The sequence below is a fragment of the Pelobates fuscus genome, chromosome 3 (genome assembly GCF_036172605.1).
Source record: "Pelobates fuscus isolate aPelFus1 chromosome 3, aPelFus1.pri, whole genome shotgun sequence".
In the NCBI taxonomy this organism is placed as follows: domain Eukaryota; kingdom Metazoa; phylum Chordata; class Amphibia; order Anura; family Pelobatidae; genus Pelobates; species Pelobates fuscus.
The window spans coordinates 319,940,669-319,957,454 of NC_086319.1; the positions used below are offsets into that span (position 1 = coordinate 319,940,669).

General features: G+C 44.4%; 1 protein-coding gene across 1 annotated transcript in view; it reads left to right on the forward strand.

The window, feature by feature from the left end:
- The window catches only part of SEMA4B (semaphorin 4B), a 287,527-nt gene extending 271,092 nt beyond the window's left edge, over nucleotides 1-16,435 (forward strand). Inside the window, exons 9-16 of the mRNA XM_063448921.1 lie at nucleotides 580-737; nucleotides 8,085-8,266; nucleotides 8,995-9,145; nucleotides 9,610-9,820; nucleotides 11,613-11,728; nucleotides 12,010-12,176; nucleotides 12,276-12,370; nucleotides 12,550-16,435. Coding sequence (XP_063304991.1) covers nucleotides 580-737; nucleotides 8,085-8,266; nucleotides 8,995-9,145; nucleotides 9,610-9,820; nucleotides 11,613-11,728; nucleotides 12,010-12,176; nucleotides 12,276-12,370; nucleotides 12,550-13,343 — 1,874 coding nt within the window. The 3' untranslated portion in view covers nucleotides 13,344-16,435. The remainder of the gene's footprint in view (nucleotides 1-579; nucleotides 738-8,084; nucleotides 8,267-8,994; nucleotides 9,146-9,609; nucleotides 9,821-11,612; nucleotides 11,729-12,009; nucleotides 12,177-12,275; nucleotides 12,371-12,549) is intronic.
- The last annotated feature ends 351 nt before the right edge of the window (nucleotides 16,436-16,786 follow it).

Genomic DNA, 16,786 nt, shown 5'->3' on the forward strand with positions numbered 1-16,786 from the left:
TCAGTGAGTGCACCTCCAGGAAAGGAAGACAAACTGCTTTCTGTAAAGGACATATAAATGTGCACTGCCACCAAGCATGACATAAACTCCCCTGTTTGTAATTTATTTATTTTTTTAAATGCTTGCTTCTTCCTGACCATAATATTGGCTACCCCTTCTGCATACATGGATGGACAACTGATGGCAACCAACAGCCAGGTTACACATTAAATAGTACAATGAAAGGATTAATTAACACTAACATTCTGAGTCGTCTGAACGCAGTTCCAATTAGTTTAACTGTCCCTATTACACACCAATAGCTTGAGAATGGGACACGTTGGGGAGGGAAACATACCCACAATTCTGTAGGCATCATTAGAAGAATACATTTATAATGTAAAAAAATTTACTTTAGCCTTATTTGCCAAGGTTACACAGAAGGCAGACTTTAAACTGAGATGTCCATTTCCTGGTGTGTAGATAAGCTGATGACTGTTGTTCGTAGTTACATGAGTCATGGTTATGGTGATTTCACAATTCATGTTAAAGAAGACATTCTATTCCTATCAAATTAATTTCATGCTTTTGTCACCGCAGACCCAGATTTTGTTGGCTCGGCTCATATCCCGGAGAGTCTTCCCAATGGAAATCCAGTGGGAGATGATGATAAGGTCTATTTTTTCTTTAGCGAGACTGGGACAGAGTTTGATTTCTTCGAGAACACTATTGTTTCAAGGATCGCTCGTGTATGCAAGGTACTTAAAACTGCCCAGTGCATGTTGTGTTACAGCCACAGAGTATTGTATGTAAATATTTGGATCTTGTAGGTCAAAGTACTACTTGAAAGAGTATACTTTAAAAGGGTATTCCCAGCGCTATAACCACTCCAGTGTTTTGAAGTGGCCATTGTGCAAGGAATCTGTATATAGTTATTTAGGCTAGCTGGTTTGACTCCATCTTCAGCAGACCCATTAGCCAGCCCAGAACAAGAGTTCCAGGCCTCTGTCATTTATGTGATGTTTAGTTGCACAGGTACTCATTCGTTCGCTTAAAGTACTCAGCTTATGCTCTCAGCCAATGAATGAACAGCAGGATTGGCATGCGGCTTTTGCAGCTCTGCAGAAGCCAGACGCAGTTCAGCTGCCATCTAGGGAGGCTTGGCGTCCGGGGAAAGCCATGAAGCAGCAAACCCTTACAAAACAGTTTGCCCTCTTAAAATGTCCGCCTGGATTTTTCAACTTGCTCCCCTTCCCCACAGGTACCCATGCAGTATTACCTGAAGCAGGTACTTTGTTTACTAACTAATAAAAATGTAAAAAGCCTGCACTTAGAGTGTGTGCACATGAAGCAGCTGAGTGTTCACTCCCGTGAGTAGGCTGCAAAGGAGAGCAGGGATAGATTTCAAGCACTGCTGCCTCCTACCTGCAGGTGGCGCCAAACTAAACTGAGCTCTCTGCAAGGACTACCAGTCCCATGCCACTCAGCCAGACTACACCTGAGCAGGTAGGTAGAGACAGGGAAAATATATGGAGAAAGGGACAGAATGGGGGGTGGGAGGGGGAATATGAAGGTGAAATTATATCTGATTATAATAGAGAAGTGTGGGGTGATTTTGAAAAAGGGGACACAAAGTGGGGAGAGTATCGAGAAAGGTGACGGTTTAGAGCAGATTATGAGAAAAAGGACAAAAGGTGCGTGGGGTTAATGTGGGGATATTAGAAAAGGGACACAGGATTTTCGTGTGTGTGTGTGTGTGTGTGAGAGAGAGAGAGAGGTGGGTGGATGTAGAGAAAGCAGAAGGTGTGGGGCAGAATATGAGGAGAGGGATAGAAGTTGGTGGTAAAATATATACAGAAAGAGGGAAAGTGGGGGAGAGTATCTGGAGGACACTAGGGGATTAAGGGTAAACGATCATGTGATATGAGAGGTTTATTGCTGTTCCTACAGTAAATATTACATTAAGGAGCTCTGCAGAAATGAAAACACGCAACAGGGTCTTCACTAAACTCTGTGTTATAGTAAATTGAAAACTGAATTGCAAAATTAAAGCCAAAATATATATTTTTTTCAAATCAAACTTTGTCTTAAATTTGCAATTTGCTTTAATTTGAAATAACTCCATATAAAGGTTGGCCCATAAGGGCACCCTGTTTAGAATATATATATATATATATATATATATATATATACACACGATCCTCTACCGTGGTCTGCTCTGCCATGCTACTTGGAGGTCAGCAGACACAGGAAGGGATGGGAAAGAAACATGGAGGGGCACGGGGGTGGGAAATGAGACACATGGAGGGGCTAAAATGTGAATGAGACACGTAGAGGGGCTGGAAGTTGAATGAAACACAGGGGGGGGATTGAGACACACGGACTGTACTGTAGCTTTGTAAGTGCTGTGCTTGCTACCTATTGATGTGGCAATAGCTTTGTTTGCAGTCTGGTGCTGTGGCAAGTGAAACCTGGCACTGTGGGTGAAATCTGGTGCTGTGATGTGAAAAGTGCTTTGGGGGGGGCGTGGTCTGATAGCCAAGATGGCCGGTCGCACACATCGAGAGCTCCTGTAAAAGTGGCCACAATCATACCAACTCCGACCGAACTAATAATGCTAGCGGCACACGGTGACCGGAGACGGACACAGGAGACCTCAAGAAACAGAATGGTGCCTGCCTGTCACAAAAACACCACGGAACAGCCATCACCGGCCATGCGGCCTAATCAAGAGCGGAACCTGATGCATGGGGGAGGCGGCCGATCTCCCGGCACAGGACACGCTCACACGAGAGGACTCACCACAGCCCTGCTGCCCCCCCCCCCCTCTGGACCAGCGGGGGATATCCCGGTCTTCGCTGGGGACGATTACCCCCACAATACAGCTTGGAATCCAGCAGACTCCATGGGACTGCCGCTGTGGGAGTACCCCAGCAACCCGGAGAGAGCAGAGGAAAACTGCCCGATAGTCAAGCCGACCACAATGATTATGCAGCACGGCTGGAAGCTATCTTCATGGCATTCTGGCGCAAATTGGAAAAGCGCATGCAACGAAATGCTGCTACACGTCATGGCGCCCGGCCACAGCGGCACCCACGTGGAGGCTGCAAAATGGCCGCAGCGAAACCACAGCGGAGCATACAGGGCCAAACACACCGCCTAACTCGGCACCACAGACCGCGGACATCCACAACCGTTGGGAGCAACAGGCCTCCTCATGGGCAGAAGGACTCTCAATACAGAAGCCTGACTCACCGCCCTCCTACCCGGAGAGGTCCCAGGAGAGCAAGGCTCCGGCGGGCCCACGGTCCTATCACACATGCTCAGGTACAGAGGCGGCTCTAGACTTTATGAGGCCTTAGGCGAAACGCAAACATGAGGCCCCACTAACAAAAAAGTGTCACATATACACATTGACGCACTGTCTACCTGTGTATGTGCCTGAGAGTGTGTCTGACAGAGAGTATCCTTGTGTGTGCGAATGTATGTCTCTGTGAGCATGTTTGTGTTTTTGTCTGAGACCCTATGTGTATGGGGTAGCTGATGGTGAGAGGGAGCGGGGGGTGTGATGGTGAGAGGGAGTGGACGGTGATGGTGAAAGGGAGCGGGGGGTTGATGGTAATGTGAGAGGGAGCAGGGGGTGATAGTAATGTGAGAGTGAGAGGGGGTAATGTGAGAGTGAGAGGGGGTAATGTGAGAGTGAGAGGGGGTAATGTGAGAGTGAGGGGGTTAATGTGAGAGTGAGGGGGTTAATGTGAGAGTGAGGGGGTTAATGTGAGAGTGAGGGGGTTAATGTGAGAGTGAGAGGGGGTTAATGTGAGAGTGAGAGGGGGTAATGTGAGAGTGAGAGGGGGTAATGTGAGAGTGGGGCGCGTAATGTGAGAGTGGGGCGCGTAATGTGAGAGTGGGGCGCGTAATGTGAGAGTGGGGCGCGTAATGTGAGAGTGGGGCGCGTAATGTGAGAGTGGGGCGCGTAATGTGAGAGTGGGGCGCGTAATGTGAGAGTGGGGGGGTAATGTGAGAGTGGGGGGGTAATGTGAGAGTGGGGGGGTAATGTGAGAGTGGGGGGGTAATGTGAGAGTGAGAAGGGGGTGATGTGAGAAGGAGGGGGTGATGGTGAGTGGGGGGAAGCTGAGGGTGGTGACGGAGGGTTATGCTGAGGGTGGTGATGCTGAGGGTGGTGGGGGGTAATGCTGAGGGTGGTGAGGGGTGATGCTGAGGGTGGTGATGCTGAGGGGGGTGATGCTGAAGGTGGTGGGGGGAGTGATGCTGAGGGGTGGTGAAGCTGAGGGTGGGGTGACAGAAATGTATGTATACACACAACACACGTGCTCCCCAGTAGGTAAAAAATATATAAAATAAAATTACCAAATGTTAGATTGTAAGAAGAACCTTCAATCTTCTTAATACAAAATACAATCTACAAGAAGGAATATAGAAAAATATAGTGTAGGGTGGGGTGAGGCTGAGGGTGGTGGGGGGTGAGGCTGAGGGTGAAGGGGTAATGGTGAGGGTGGTGGGGGTGAGGCTGAGGGTGGGCAGGGGTGAAGCTGAGGGTGGGCAGGGGTGAAGCTGAGGGTGGGCAGGGGTGAAGCTGAGGGTGGTGGGGGGTGATGGTGGTGGGGTGATGGTGACGGTGGTGGTGGGTGTAGCTGAGGGTGGTGGGGGTGAGGCTGAGGGTGGTGGGGGTGATGGTGGGGAGGGGTGATGGTGAGGGTGGTGGGGGGTGATGGTGGTGGGGGTTAAGCTGAGGGTGGTGGGGGGTGAGGCTGAGGGTGGTGATGGTGGATGATGGTGGTGGGGAATGAGGCTGAGGTTGGTGGGGGGTGATGGTGACGGTGGTGGGGGGGTGAAGCTGATGGTGGTGGTGGGTGTAGCTGAGGGTGGTGGGGGTGAGGCTGAGGGTGGTGGGGGGTGATGGTGGTGGGGGGTGAGGCTGAGGGTGGTGGGGGGTGATGGTGGTGGGGGGTGAGGCTGAGGGTGGTGGGGGGTGATGGTGAGGGTGGGGGTGAGGTTGATGGTGGTGGGGGGTGAAGCTGAGGGTGGTGGGGGTGATGATGGTGGTGGTGAGGCTGAGGGTGGGGTGGTGGGGGTGAGGCTGAGGGTGGTGGGGTTGATGGTGGTGGGGGGTGAAGCTGAGGGTGGTGGGGGGTGAGGCTGAGGGTGGTGGGGGGTGATGGTGGGGGTGAGGCTGATGGTGGTGGGGGGTGAAGCTGAGGGTGGTGGGGGTGATGGTGGTGGGGGTGAAGCTGAGGGTGGTGGGGGTGATGGTGGTGGGGGGTGAGGCTGAGGGTGGTGGGGGGTGATGGTGAGGGTGGGGGTGAGGCTGATGGTGGTGGTGGGGGGTGAAGCTGAGGGTGGTGGGGGTGATGGTGGTGGGTGGTGAGGGTGATGGTGGTGGTGAGGCTGAGGGTGGTGGGAGTGATGGTGGTGGGGGTTGAAGCTGAGGTTGGTGGGGGTGATGGTGATGGTGGGGGGTGAAGCTGAGGGTGGTGGCGGGTGATGGTGGTGGTGGGGGGGTGAAGCTGAGGGTAGTGGGGGTGATGGTGGTGGGGGTGAGGCTGAGGGTGTTGGGGGTGATGGTGGTGGTGGGGGGTGAAGCTGAGGGTGGTGGGGGGTGAAGCTGAGGGTGGTGGGGGATGAAGCTGAGGGTGGTGGGGGTGAGGCTGAGGGTGGTGAGGGTGATGGTGGTGGTGAGGCTGAGGGTGGGGTGGTGGGGGTGAGGCTGAGGGTGGTGGGGGTGATGGTGGTGGGGGTTGAAGCTGAGGTTGGTGGGGGGGTGATGGTGATGGTGGGGGGTGAAGCTGAGGGTGGTGGCGGGTGATGGTGGTGGTGGGGGGGTGAAGCTGAGGGTAGTGGGGGTGGTGGGGGTGGTGGGGGGTGAAGCTGAGGGTGAAGCTGAGGGTGGTGGGGGGTGATGGTGGTGGTGGGGGTGAGGCTGAGGGTGGTGGGGGTGATGGTGGTGGGGGTGAGGCTGAGGGTGGTGGGGGTGATGGTGGTGGGGGGTGAAGCTAAGGGTGGTGGGGGTGATGGTGGTAGGGGGTGAAGCTAAGGGTGGTGGGGGTGATGGTGGTGGGTGAGCCTACCTTTCCCTGGTGGTCCAGTGGGCTCCCTGGTGGTCCGGTGGCCCCTGCTCCCGGTCTGCAGCTCCACAGAGCTGCAGACCGTGTAATCTCGCGAGATTCAGAGCGTTGCCGTGGTAACCCGCGGCAACGCTCTGATTGGCCAATTCTCGCGAGTCACATGGTCTGCAGCTCTGCACACTGCGGAGCTGCAGACCAGTGTCTGCGGTGGCCGGCCTGGCAGCCAGGAGGGGCCTCGCACCCGGCGGCATACTGGGCAAGCCGCCGGGCCCCCTCCTGGTGTCAGGTCCTCGGTCACTGACCGAGGACCTGACACACTCTGCTAACAGGCGGTTTAGGCGGCCGCGAGGCCCCCGCCAGCGCGAGGCCTTAGGCGGCCGCCTAAACCGCCTAATTAGAGAGCCGCCTCTGCTCAGGTAGTGGGAAGATTGGGAGTACAGCGAAAGGCGGTCAGCCGCAGCGTGCAGCGAGAAGGCCTCAAGACGCAGTGCCAAGCATTCAGAGCTCGGCACGGTCTCCCCTCCCATAGAGCTGCGGACGGACACAAGCACCCACCAGCTACTAGCCTCCCACCTCTAGGCATCGGCTGACCTACCTGACTCATGGCCCACCCTCTAGCAGTAAGCTTTGGACGAGTGATTGCTGCACTGAATTCTGCGGCAGAATAGCTGATCCTGTGCAGCCCTTACAGAACACAATGCCCCGATGATCTGCTTTTGGTACAATCATAGATTAAATCTGCTTTCTTCTTCCCTTAGGCTACTATAGATCATATGCCAGATGTTATACCATGCAATGATGCTTACCTATAGTTCTTGTGCAGACACACACTGGTTAGACCAAGCTGGTTAGACCATACAAATAACCAATATGTTAAATAAACATGCCCAACAACTTAAGCTTGTACTAAAATGTATTTCTAATGCATGAAACTCACTACTAGATTAAGCCTGTTTCCCTTAAGCATCTGAACCTGTAGTTTAAATTCGTACCTTTTACTTTGAAACAACCTATCCAGTTCTAGCTTGTTATTAATATAAAAATTGTGCATGAACATTCGTTCACCCCTTTGTACTGAGGAATGCCGTTGGGGTACCTCAAGCGTGTTGTAACTTTTATATGCACTGCAAAAATACAATTCAAAAAAGTGCTGTGGGTACAATCTGGTGCTGTGCATGTCACCTATTGCTGTGGCCCAATGTAACACCAAATGCAGATTCTATGTTTTTATTTTTATAATTCAGTTATAGTGCCTTGATCATGGGTGTATGACTGATGGGATGCTTTGAATAGTGTTAACATTAAAACAGATTAGAAATTGCAATGCCTAAATCAAACAATGTCAACTTTATTTTTCTAAGATTTTGCATCAGGTTTCTCAGTCCTTTGCATGCCTGTGCTTTATGCGATAATGACCAAGCCCCTCACCTTTATGACACTGTCAAAAAGTGGCCGGGCATGGATGTCATTACCTCCCCCTGTGGATGCCCATGAATGTCGCCATGGTGCTCCTGGCATCATAACCAAAATAATATATATATTCTGATGGGTCAATGTAATCCTTACATCAGATTGTGTAGAGCAACATTTTTTATAAAGGTAGTCCTCTCTACAGCCAAACTCCCAGTTGTTGCTCTTGAGTAGTTTACTGCATGGTTGTGGAGAACTGTTTGGAATAGACTTGTCCAATGTTTTTATAGTAGTGAGCCCTGCTGTCTTCAAAACAACGGAAGCTGATTTAGACATAGTTTATAATATAATTGTCAAGAGCATGGATTTCTGAACTCTTCATCTGTAACAATTCAGTTACTGGTCTTGCTTCCCCTGTCAAAGAATTAAGATTCTAAAAATATCTTCTTTAATGGAACTGTTCAATTTCTGGTTATATTACTGCTATTTCTAGTCTGGCAAGTCTTTGAAGACCTTTTAAAAGTGAAAACTAGGTATCCAAGCTTTTAGATGGTTTTCTGTAGTGTATGACATTGATTCTGCTGTCCTAACCAATTAATGTTCTTCACACAGGGAGACCTTGGTGGAGAGCGTGTCCTACAGAGACGGTGGACTTCATTCCTCAAGGCTCAGTTACTGTGCATACGTCAAGAAGATGGTTTTCCTTTCAATGTCCTTCAAGACATGTTTGTGCTCACACCGGGGGAGAAACATTGGAACAGCACAGTGTTTTACGGGGTCTTCACATCACAATGGCATGTTAAGATATTTATATTCAGTCTGTGTTGGTGGGAGACAACAATGAAACGTTGGCTTAATGTTGTGATTATCAAGCTACTCCCAACATATTTAAAAAAACAAATCTTCACTTATGTGTCATAAAAACTTGCCTTTATTCCAGTACAGTCTCCTTATTGTATCCAGATCCTCCTCAGTTTAAATGATCAATTCTAATGACTTTTTTCCAATCAGATGCTTCTCATAAAGAAGCACAGAGGACACGTGGTGCATTAGCAGCAATGAATGTGTTTTTCCAATTCAATGCTTCTCATAGGGAAGTGATGATGCTGGGTGTGAAGATCTTCATAAATAGCAGGTGTTAGGTAAACACAACTCTAGTGTCAATTTGACAGCCGCTAGACACTTGTTTTCAGAGAAATGTAAACATTGCCATTTCCCAGAAATAGCAGTGTTTTCTGTTGCCCAAGAAGAGGAGCAGCATCTGTGCAACAAAGACTCTACTTTAATATATAGTGTAGTGGGGTGCCATGTGTCCCTTTTTTAAATATTTTGAAATGGATTTTTAATTAGTCTTTTTTTTTCTTCTTCTTTTCATTGCAACATATGTCAATATAAATTGCTTTTGTCTAAGAACAAAAAAGAAAACCTCATTTATTGTCCTCTTGACCATACAAGATGCGTATTTTAGAGGAATGTCTGAATATCTACATATATGTAATTATCTGTATATTTTTTTCACCAGGAACAAGGGAGGTGCTGGGGGCTCTGCAGTTTGTGCGTTCAACATGCGTGATGTACAGAAGGCTTTCAGTGGCCTCTACAAGGAAGTAAACCGTGAAACCCAGCAGTGGTACACATATACACACTCTGTACCGGAGCCACGGCCTGGCGCTGTGAGTATTACAATATGTGTTTAAGAGACGAAACACTTTGGTTACATTTTTGGGATCTGGGGGACGGCGAGAATTAAATGGCATGTGTGTCTGAAGTTGCATGGAGTTTGAATATAAAAGACTCTGTGGATTTCAGTTGCTGTACCTGGCTAATGTAATCTCACTGCATGGTGACAGCGACACTCGCTCTGCAGACTCTGTGAACAGCCATGTTTGGAGGTTTTTCTGACTATGGTTTTAGGAGATTAGACAGACATAATTAATACCTGCTAAAAGAAATCTGCTAAATGTTTTTAAGCATTTGTGTCGCTCCCCGGCATGTTACAGATCAATATCGCCCTCTAGTGAGAAAACTGAGAAACTTCATGTACCCCTTTATTCAGAATGCATTGAAGAAGGAAAAGGGGAAAAAAAAGTTATAGATGGATAGATCTCAAGAGCTTTCTTTTTATTTGTCCCAACAGTGCATTACCAACAGAGTGCGGAACATGAAAATCAATTCCTCGCTACAAATGCCTGACCGTGTTCTGAACTTTATCAAGGATCATTTCCTTATGGACAGCGCCATAAGGAGCAAGCCATTACTGCTACAGACACAAATACGCTATCAGCAGATCAGTGTACAGAGGGTCAAAGGACTGACCCAAACCTTTGATGTCATCTTCCTAGGAACAGGTGAGGAAAACATACACAGAGACTCTGCTTGTATTATTTTTGTCTTGCTATTATAAGCTGTGTGAGACCGTGACCTCCTGTCCCGATGTATCCATATGTATTTTGCTCCTTTCTAATAATGTGTTTGCAGTTATTTGTTGTGCAGTCCCTCCACCGTGTGACCTGTATCTGTAAGGACTATATTTCTATCCTAAACTACTATAGTTACAAACACTTCAGACTGGAGCTGCCCATTCCTTTTTGAATGTGATGTATAAATAATATATATAAATACATACACATATACATACACACACACACACACACACACAACACCTCAAAAGTACTTCAAGGATCAGCTCAATGATATGAATAAAACAACAAGTTTGCACATAAAATCCCAGCAATATCAATCTGCAGTTGTTAAGGCCAGTAAGGTTTTGTCATGTATAAATAGAGGCATAAATTCTCGGGATGAAAATATAATTTTGCCTCTTTTTTTAAATCACTGGTAAGACCACACCTTGAATATGCTGTGCAATTTTGGGCACCTGTTCTAAAGAAGAATATTATGGCACTAGAAAAGTGCAGAGACGAGCTACAAAATTGCTAAAAGGAATGGAGCATTTTAGTAACGAAGAAAGGTTAAAAAATGTAAATCTCTTTAGTTTGGAAAAACGGCATCTCGGAGGGGATATGATAACATTATACAAATATATTCGGGACCAGTATATAAACCATTATCTGGAAATCTATTCATAAACAGGGCTAAACATAGGACACAATTTCACGCATTTAGGCTGGAAGAAAGGAGATTTCATCTAAGGAAAATAAAAGGTTTTTTTTACAGTAAGAGCAATAAGGATATGGAATTATCCATCCATACAGATGTTTAAACTGCAATTGGATAAATACTTGCAAAAACATATCGTATATGGATATAATTTCTATTAGTGGCGTAATAGTTGCTTGATCCAAGGAGACATCTGACTGCTATTTTGCGGTCAAGAATGAATTTTTTCCTAGTTTGTTGCAAAATTGGAAGCGCTTCAGACTAGGTTTCTTGCCTTCTTTTGGATCAACAGCAAAAACATATGTGAAGAAGGCTGAACTTGATGGATGCAAGTCTCTTTTCAGCTATGTAACTATATGTAACATTGCAGTAAGATTTGATCGGGATCAAGAAGTTATTATTGTTATATGAAATTCAGGGTCTAGTGACGTTGTGTTGTGTGCCAATTAATGCATTGAACAACCATATATAAATCTTTATTTATATATATATATATATATATATATATATATATATATATATATATATATATATATATATATATATATATATATATATATATATGTGTGTGTTTTCTTTTAAAAACCCTTTCCAATTGACTTTGTGTTGTACACTTCTGTACATGAACAGATTATAAGAAAGATGTTTTCATATCGCAACGTAGACACCTCTTGGGTGATATTTTTATAGCTTTTCTATATGACTAAAATCTTCAATTCCGCTTACTACTTTTTCTAGTCCCTTAATTTTCTTTTTGAGAATTGTTGCTCAAAACTACCTAGCTTTGGACAACAACAAAGGGGTGAGGGTCACGGCTAACGTGCTCTGAGCTTATCACAGTAATCCAAGGTTGTCAGGCCTGGCTTTGGGTGTGAGAGGGAAATCCTTTTTGCCAACCGCTCAAAATGGTCTGACAGAATAGGGAAGGCATAGCTGGAAAACAATAATATGTTATTTGTAGTGACTTAATAGTTTTCTGCTGTAAAGACAATGTCTTTTTTATGTTTTCCCGGAGTGCAGATGATGGCAGACTGCACAAAGCAGTGAGTGTTGGTGGCAAGGAGCACATCATCGAGGAGATCAAGCTGTTTAAGAATTCACAGCCAGTTGAAGAGTTGCTTATTGATCACAATAAGGTAAACCATGTCCACATTAACCCAGTCTTTTTACGTTGCATACACTGCCCTTGTGAGTGTTTGCATGTGTCTATTACATATAATTTGTGATAAACATTGCATTTTTCCAAAGTGCTTGGTACTTATGGCACCCTGTGCCCACTCTCATTACTGCCCAACATGGGGTGGCATCAAGTCCTGGATTTTAATGGAAATATGTGTACCATGATTTGTGGATAATTAGTGCAAATATTTCACTAAGATAAAATCGTCCTAATGGCTATTTGTATTCCCCTTCTTAGGGTCTAATATATGCATCCTCCCGATCCATGGTGGTCCAGATTCCTGTCTCAAACTGCAGCATGTACAGGACGTGTGGTGAATGCATTCTGTCTCGAGATCCCTACTGCGCATGGAACAAGAGAGGCTGTCATAATGTGCCCCACCATGTGCACGAACCAGTCTCAAAGTATGTGCTGTCCATATTATCCTTCTATATTTTGAGTCATTTATCAAGGCTGGTAAAGTGGTCCCCATTCTAAACAACTATTTTGTTCTTGTTTTTCAGACATTGGGTCCAAGATATTGAAAACGCAGACACAGAAAAGCATTGTGAGCGCTTTAACAGCACAGGACCTTCTGGTCGAGTTGCTTTAAGTACTGGTAAGTTCTGCAATGACAGGATGGCTTTTTAGACATTAGGGACCGATTCTAATCAGAGGTCCCTACTAGTGAAAGTTATATTACTAATCCTAAAGACTGTCACTTGTTAAAATAGATCTTATATCATGAAGCAATTTATTATAATAGTAACTAGAATCTCATGTTTGTTTTATCTACAGAAGAACCACCAACATGTAAAAAGGTTATCCTGGACTCAAAATCACAAAATAATTTGAGCTGTAAACTCTTATCTAACTTGGCAACTCGTCTGTGGATGCACAATGGGAAGGAGATAAACTCCTCTTATTTAGTTTTGCAAAACGGGGAGCTGATTCCTCTGAGTAGCCCAGAAAGGCTGGGGACATACGAATGCTGGTCTGTAGAAGAAGACTTCAGAAAGCTAATGGTGAAATATTGTGTGGAAGCAGAGGGTGTGAAAAAGACAACTACTCAAAGTCCAAAAACAGGAGCAATACTTCAGAAAGTGAGTGCGATTGATAAAGTTGTAAACTCCTCATCGTTTAGCTCTTCTGGGAGCCATTCTGCGCAACTACTGGGGAAATCCTACTGGTACGAATTCATAATCATGACCTCATTGTTTGGGTTGGTAGTTGTGGTTATGACCCTTTTTTTCTTATATAAGAAACGGAACCAAATGAAATCCATACTGAAGCCAGTAGAGCACCCCGAAAAGCAGAACAAGAAACTCCGTAAAAATGGGAAACCTGCAGAAAGCTTGCCATTGAATGGGACCAGTGCTCCGCTTCCAGCAGCTGATCACAAAGGTTACCAGACTCTCAATGACAACTACATAATCAGCACTCCTGTCCATGACCCATTGATCATCAATAAAATAGTAATGGAATCGGAGAAAAGGCCATTAAATGTCAAGGATACTTTTGTAGAGGTGTCTCCACCATGCCAGAGGCCCAGAGTACGGCTGGGATCAGAAATCCGAGATTCAGTAGTATGAGAACCAGTTTGATGGAACAAACCGTTTCCATGTACTAAAGCCACAAAGGGACTAGACTGAGTGGCTTTGTGCTCTACAGAGTAATCTGGAAAACCTTTTTTTTTTTTATTTGTGCATGCTAGTTGGATGAGGCAATTACTTTTACATTGTCAACATTTATACATGGAAAAAGCTTCTTTGTGCAGGCACTGTAGATGTTCATCGTGAAATTATCAAGGTTTTTCCTATTCCAATCATCACTCGAATTAATAGAAAGCATTGCTTACTGCAAGAGAGGAGGAAGCATTGAGTTGTCGAAAAACATTGTGTTTGGATTAATCAACTGTCCCCTATCATCAGATGAAGTGTAAATGCACCTCCAGCACAGGAATGCTGACTGCCAGTGAGACTTGCTTGAGTTTGTCATAGCCCAGCACGACAGAAAGGTTTCATTGTCTTCACAAAGTATGACGATTCAAGTCGATATTGCTCAAACTGAACATAACCGCGGCTCTATGGACTTGTTGGAAAGGATTGAGCTCACCTTCAAATCCTATTACACAACATTTTGGAGAGAGGAAGGGAGGGATGGAAGCAAGTTTGGGGTTTTTCTTGTTTTTTTGTAATGTCATACTACCATTGTTTGTGTTTGATAACGGACGTTTATGTTTTTGTATTTGAGGAGTGGGTAAATTTGTTGGTTTTTTTGTTTATTTTTGTTTTTCTTTAAAAAGAATGTGAAAGAAACACTAGGTGTTCTTAACACTGACAACCAGCTATTTATCTGCCTCTAGCACAATGAGGGACATAATGTTCTACCTAAATTATTCACCCAATATTTTTTTGTTTTTGTGGGATGTTCTGAAATGGAATGGTTTTTGTGATGTACATTTTGTTTTTCTTCACTGCAATCTGTTGACCTGTTTAGCTAAATGTTTGGTACAAGTGCATACATGTGTATATGTATACCGAGTAAGAAACATGGCCAGGCTGGAAACCATAATCCCCATAATCCATTACTTTGGTAATATTACTCCGCCCCTGAAATATCAGTCAGTGCGGATGTTTGCCAGTTACAAGTTGGAGCTAGTAACAGTAACAAGGAGACATCAATATTTAGCATCTCCATTTGTATTGCAAAGCCCATCAGCTACAGTCTGGAGACCAGCCACCTGTAGACATGCTTTATCAAAAATGAGACAAACATACGACCATTGACCTCTCATACCTCTTAGACCTTCTCTAGTGCCTTCATAACCGAAACCATTGCTTTAACGCATTCCCATGAGATTCATCTCATGATGCTCTCACTTTGATTTAACAAAAAAAGTGACATAACAATGCATAAATGTCATTTTGTATTTATGTCTGTGCTTTACATACGTTTAATGCCTATATTTGGCTTTCCGACAGCTATTTCTCGTATTGCAGTAGATGTAGTTTCTGGTTATCTATAGTCTGTTTCCTGCATTAAAGCAAAATGGATCAATGGAAAAATACAGAATAACGCTAAACAACATTTCTGACAGATCCTGCTATACTCACAGGAGCCTGCTAGCAAATGCGGAAAAATAAGCTTTATTCATCACTTAGTGTTGGCAAGCAAAACGATATCTTGAGTGTGTCGCTATCGCTGTTTTCTAGATCCATGAGTGATTGACTACTTTAGAAGAACACATGAAGCCTTACTTTTTAATCATTACACCTGCATATTTCATCCGTCATTAAATTAACCCACCAAGTTTGCAAATACGTTTCATAACCTTCATTCAAGTTGATGTGTTCTAATAAGTTATGAATGAAGACTACTTTTTTTTCAGGTTTTGTTTTTTCAGAGTCTTGTGAAAAGTGATAAACCTTTCAGATACTTTTTTTTTAATTTAATTTAATTTTTTTGCTTTCCTGACTACTATGTAGTCCGTATGATGACAAATACATCATAAATTATCTTGCAAGACCGGTGCTCAAGATCATACTGGATCCACAGGGATTTTGAAGCACTAACTTGAAGCGTTGGTTCTAAGTGTTAATAATGAGAATTTAGTTTAAAAAGTGTTTTGATTCCTCAACCCCTTCTTCACGCACATCACGTAGAAGCAGGTTTCTGTATTTGTTTTCCCTGTCACCTATTGGTTTCAGTGATGTTTGTGTTCTCATGGACAATCTATTCTCCCGTGTTGGTAATCATTTTTGATATAGAAGGGAATGTTTAACAGTGGTACCTTGCCTTCTCCTTATGGTGCTTCTGCCATAGACAGATGAGAAAGCACAAATGGAGGCTGTTCAGCTCTTTCTGTGTATTGACTTGACTGCTCTCACAAGCTGAAAGATGCCAGTGGTGTGTTGGATCCTTTCTGTTGAATTCCTGTTTAAGTGCATGTCGTCAGACAGATTTTATGTGCATATTGTATAGAGTAAGGTGGAGAGGAGAAAAGAGCACAAAAATACCCTATTTGGGTAGAAAGGAAATCTTAAACTCCGAAAGAGTTGTTTAAATTATCTTAGCATTATATGCCTTGCTAAATAGGTGCCATGTATAGCACAGATAGAGGACTAGGCTAATCTTCAAATATAAAGCCTGTTAAAAATGCCCCAAACTGTAGATATGCCCAGAAAATGTACAGTATTTACAATTTGTTAAAAACAAAAGCACATCCACTCTCCAGCTTTTAAAGTAACTTGTAGAAGTTGTGCAAAAAGGATCTGTTTGTTAGTTTTTCTCTTCTCTATAGGCACACAATGTAAATGCTACCCAAATGTCCATGCTTTGTGGCTGCACATAGCCTGGGCACTTTCTGGGGGAGCATTCATCCTGTTTGAAGTGCCTGCTCCTATGTACCAATGCCCCTAGCGTCAGTAACTAATACTGCACCAATCCATGAGGACAGCATAAAAGCAGGGCTAGTTTTTTAATAAATGACTTTGCATGCTTCTTAATTCAAAGTTTGCTGTAAATATCAATGTTCTGCTTTTTGTGCCAAACCATCAATTGGTGATATGTCCCCCATTTCTAGATTTTTCTCCTCAACGGCACAGGAGATCTCATCTGTTTTTGGTTTATGTTTTTTATGTAAGCACTTTATAATTTTTAATAAAAAATTTAAAACTACAAATCATGTTGGCTATTTTCTATTTGGATGTCTTACTTCTGTAGAATAAGAATATGTGTAAACTGTAATGTAAAGTACAACCTAATACATAGCTGTTTCCACAAAAATAGAAAGTGAACACTTAATATAAGCATAAATAAATAAATCATTTGTGTATCACCAGCATATCTCAAGTTGCACTCTGGGCACAGAAATTCAAAGAAATCCTGGTTACACAAGTATTCCAGAATTCCCAGCATTGCGTGCACATGAGAACAGACTATGGTTATGTTCAGCTGTAGGCAGAGCCAAAGTCCACCCCTATCTTTCTCTCCTGGTACAAGAGAAAGCATGGTTTAGGCTTTGTGTGAGGGC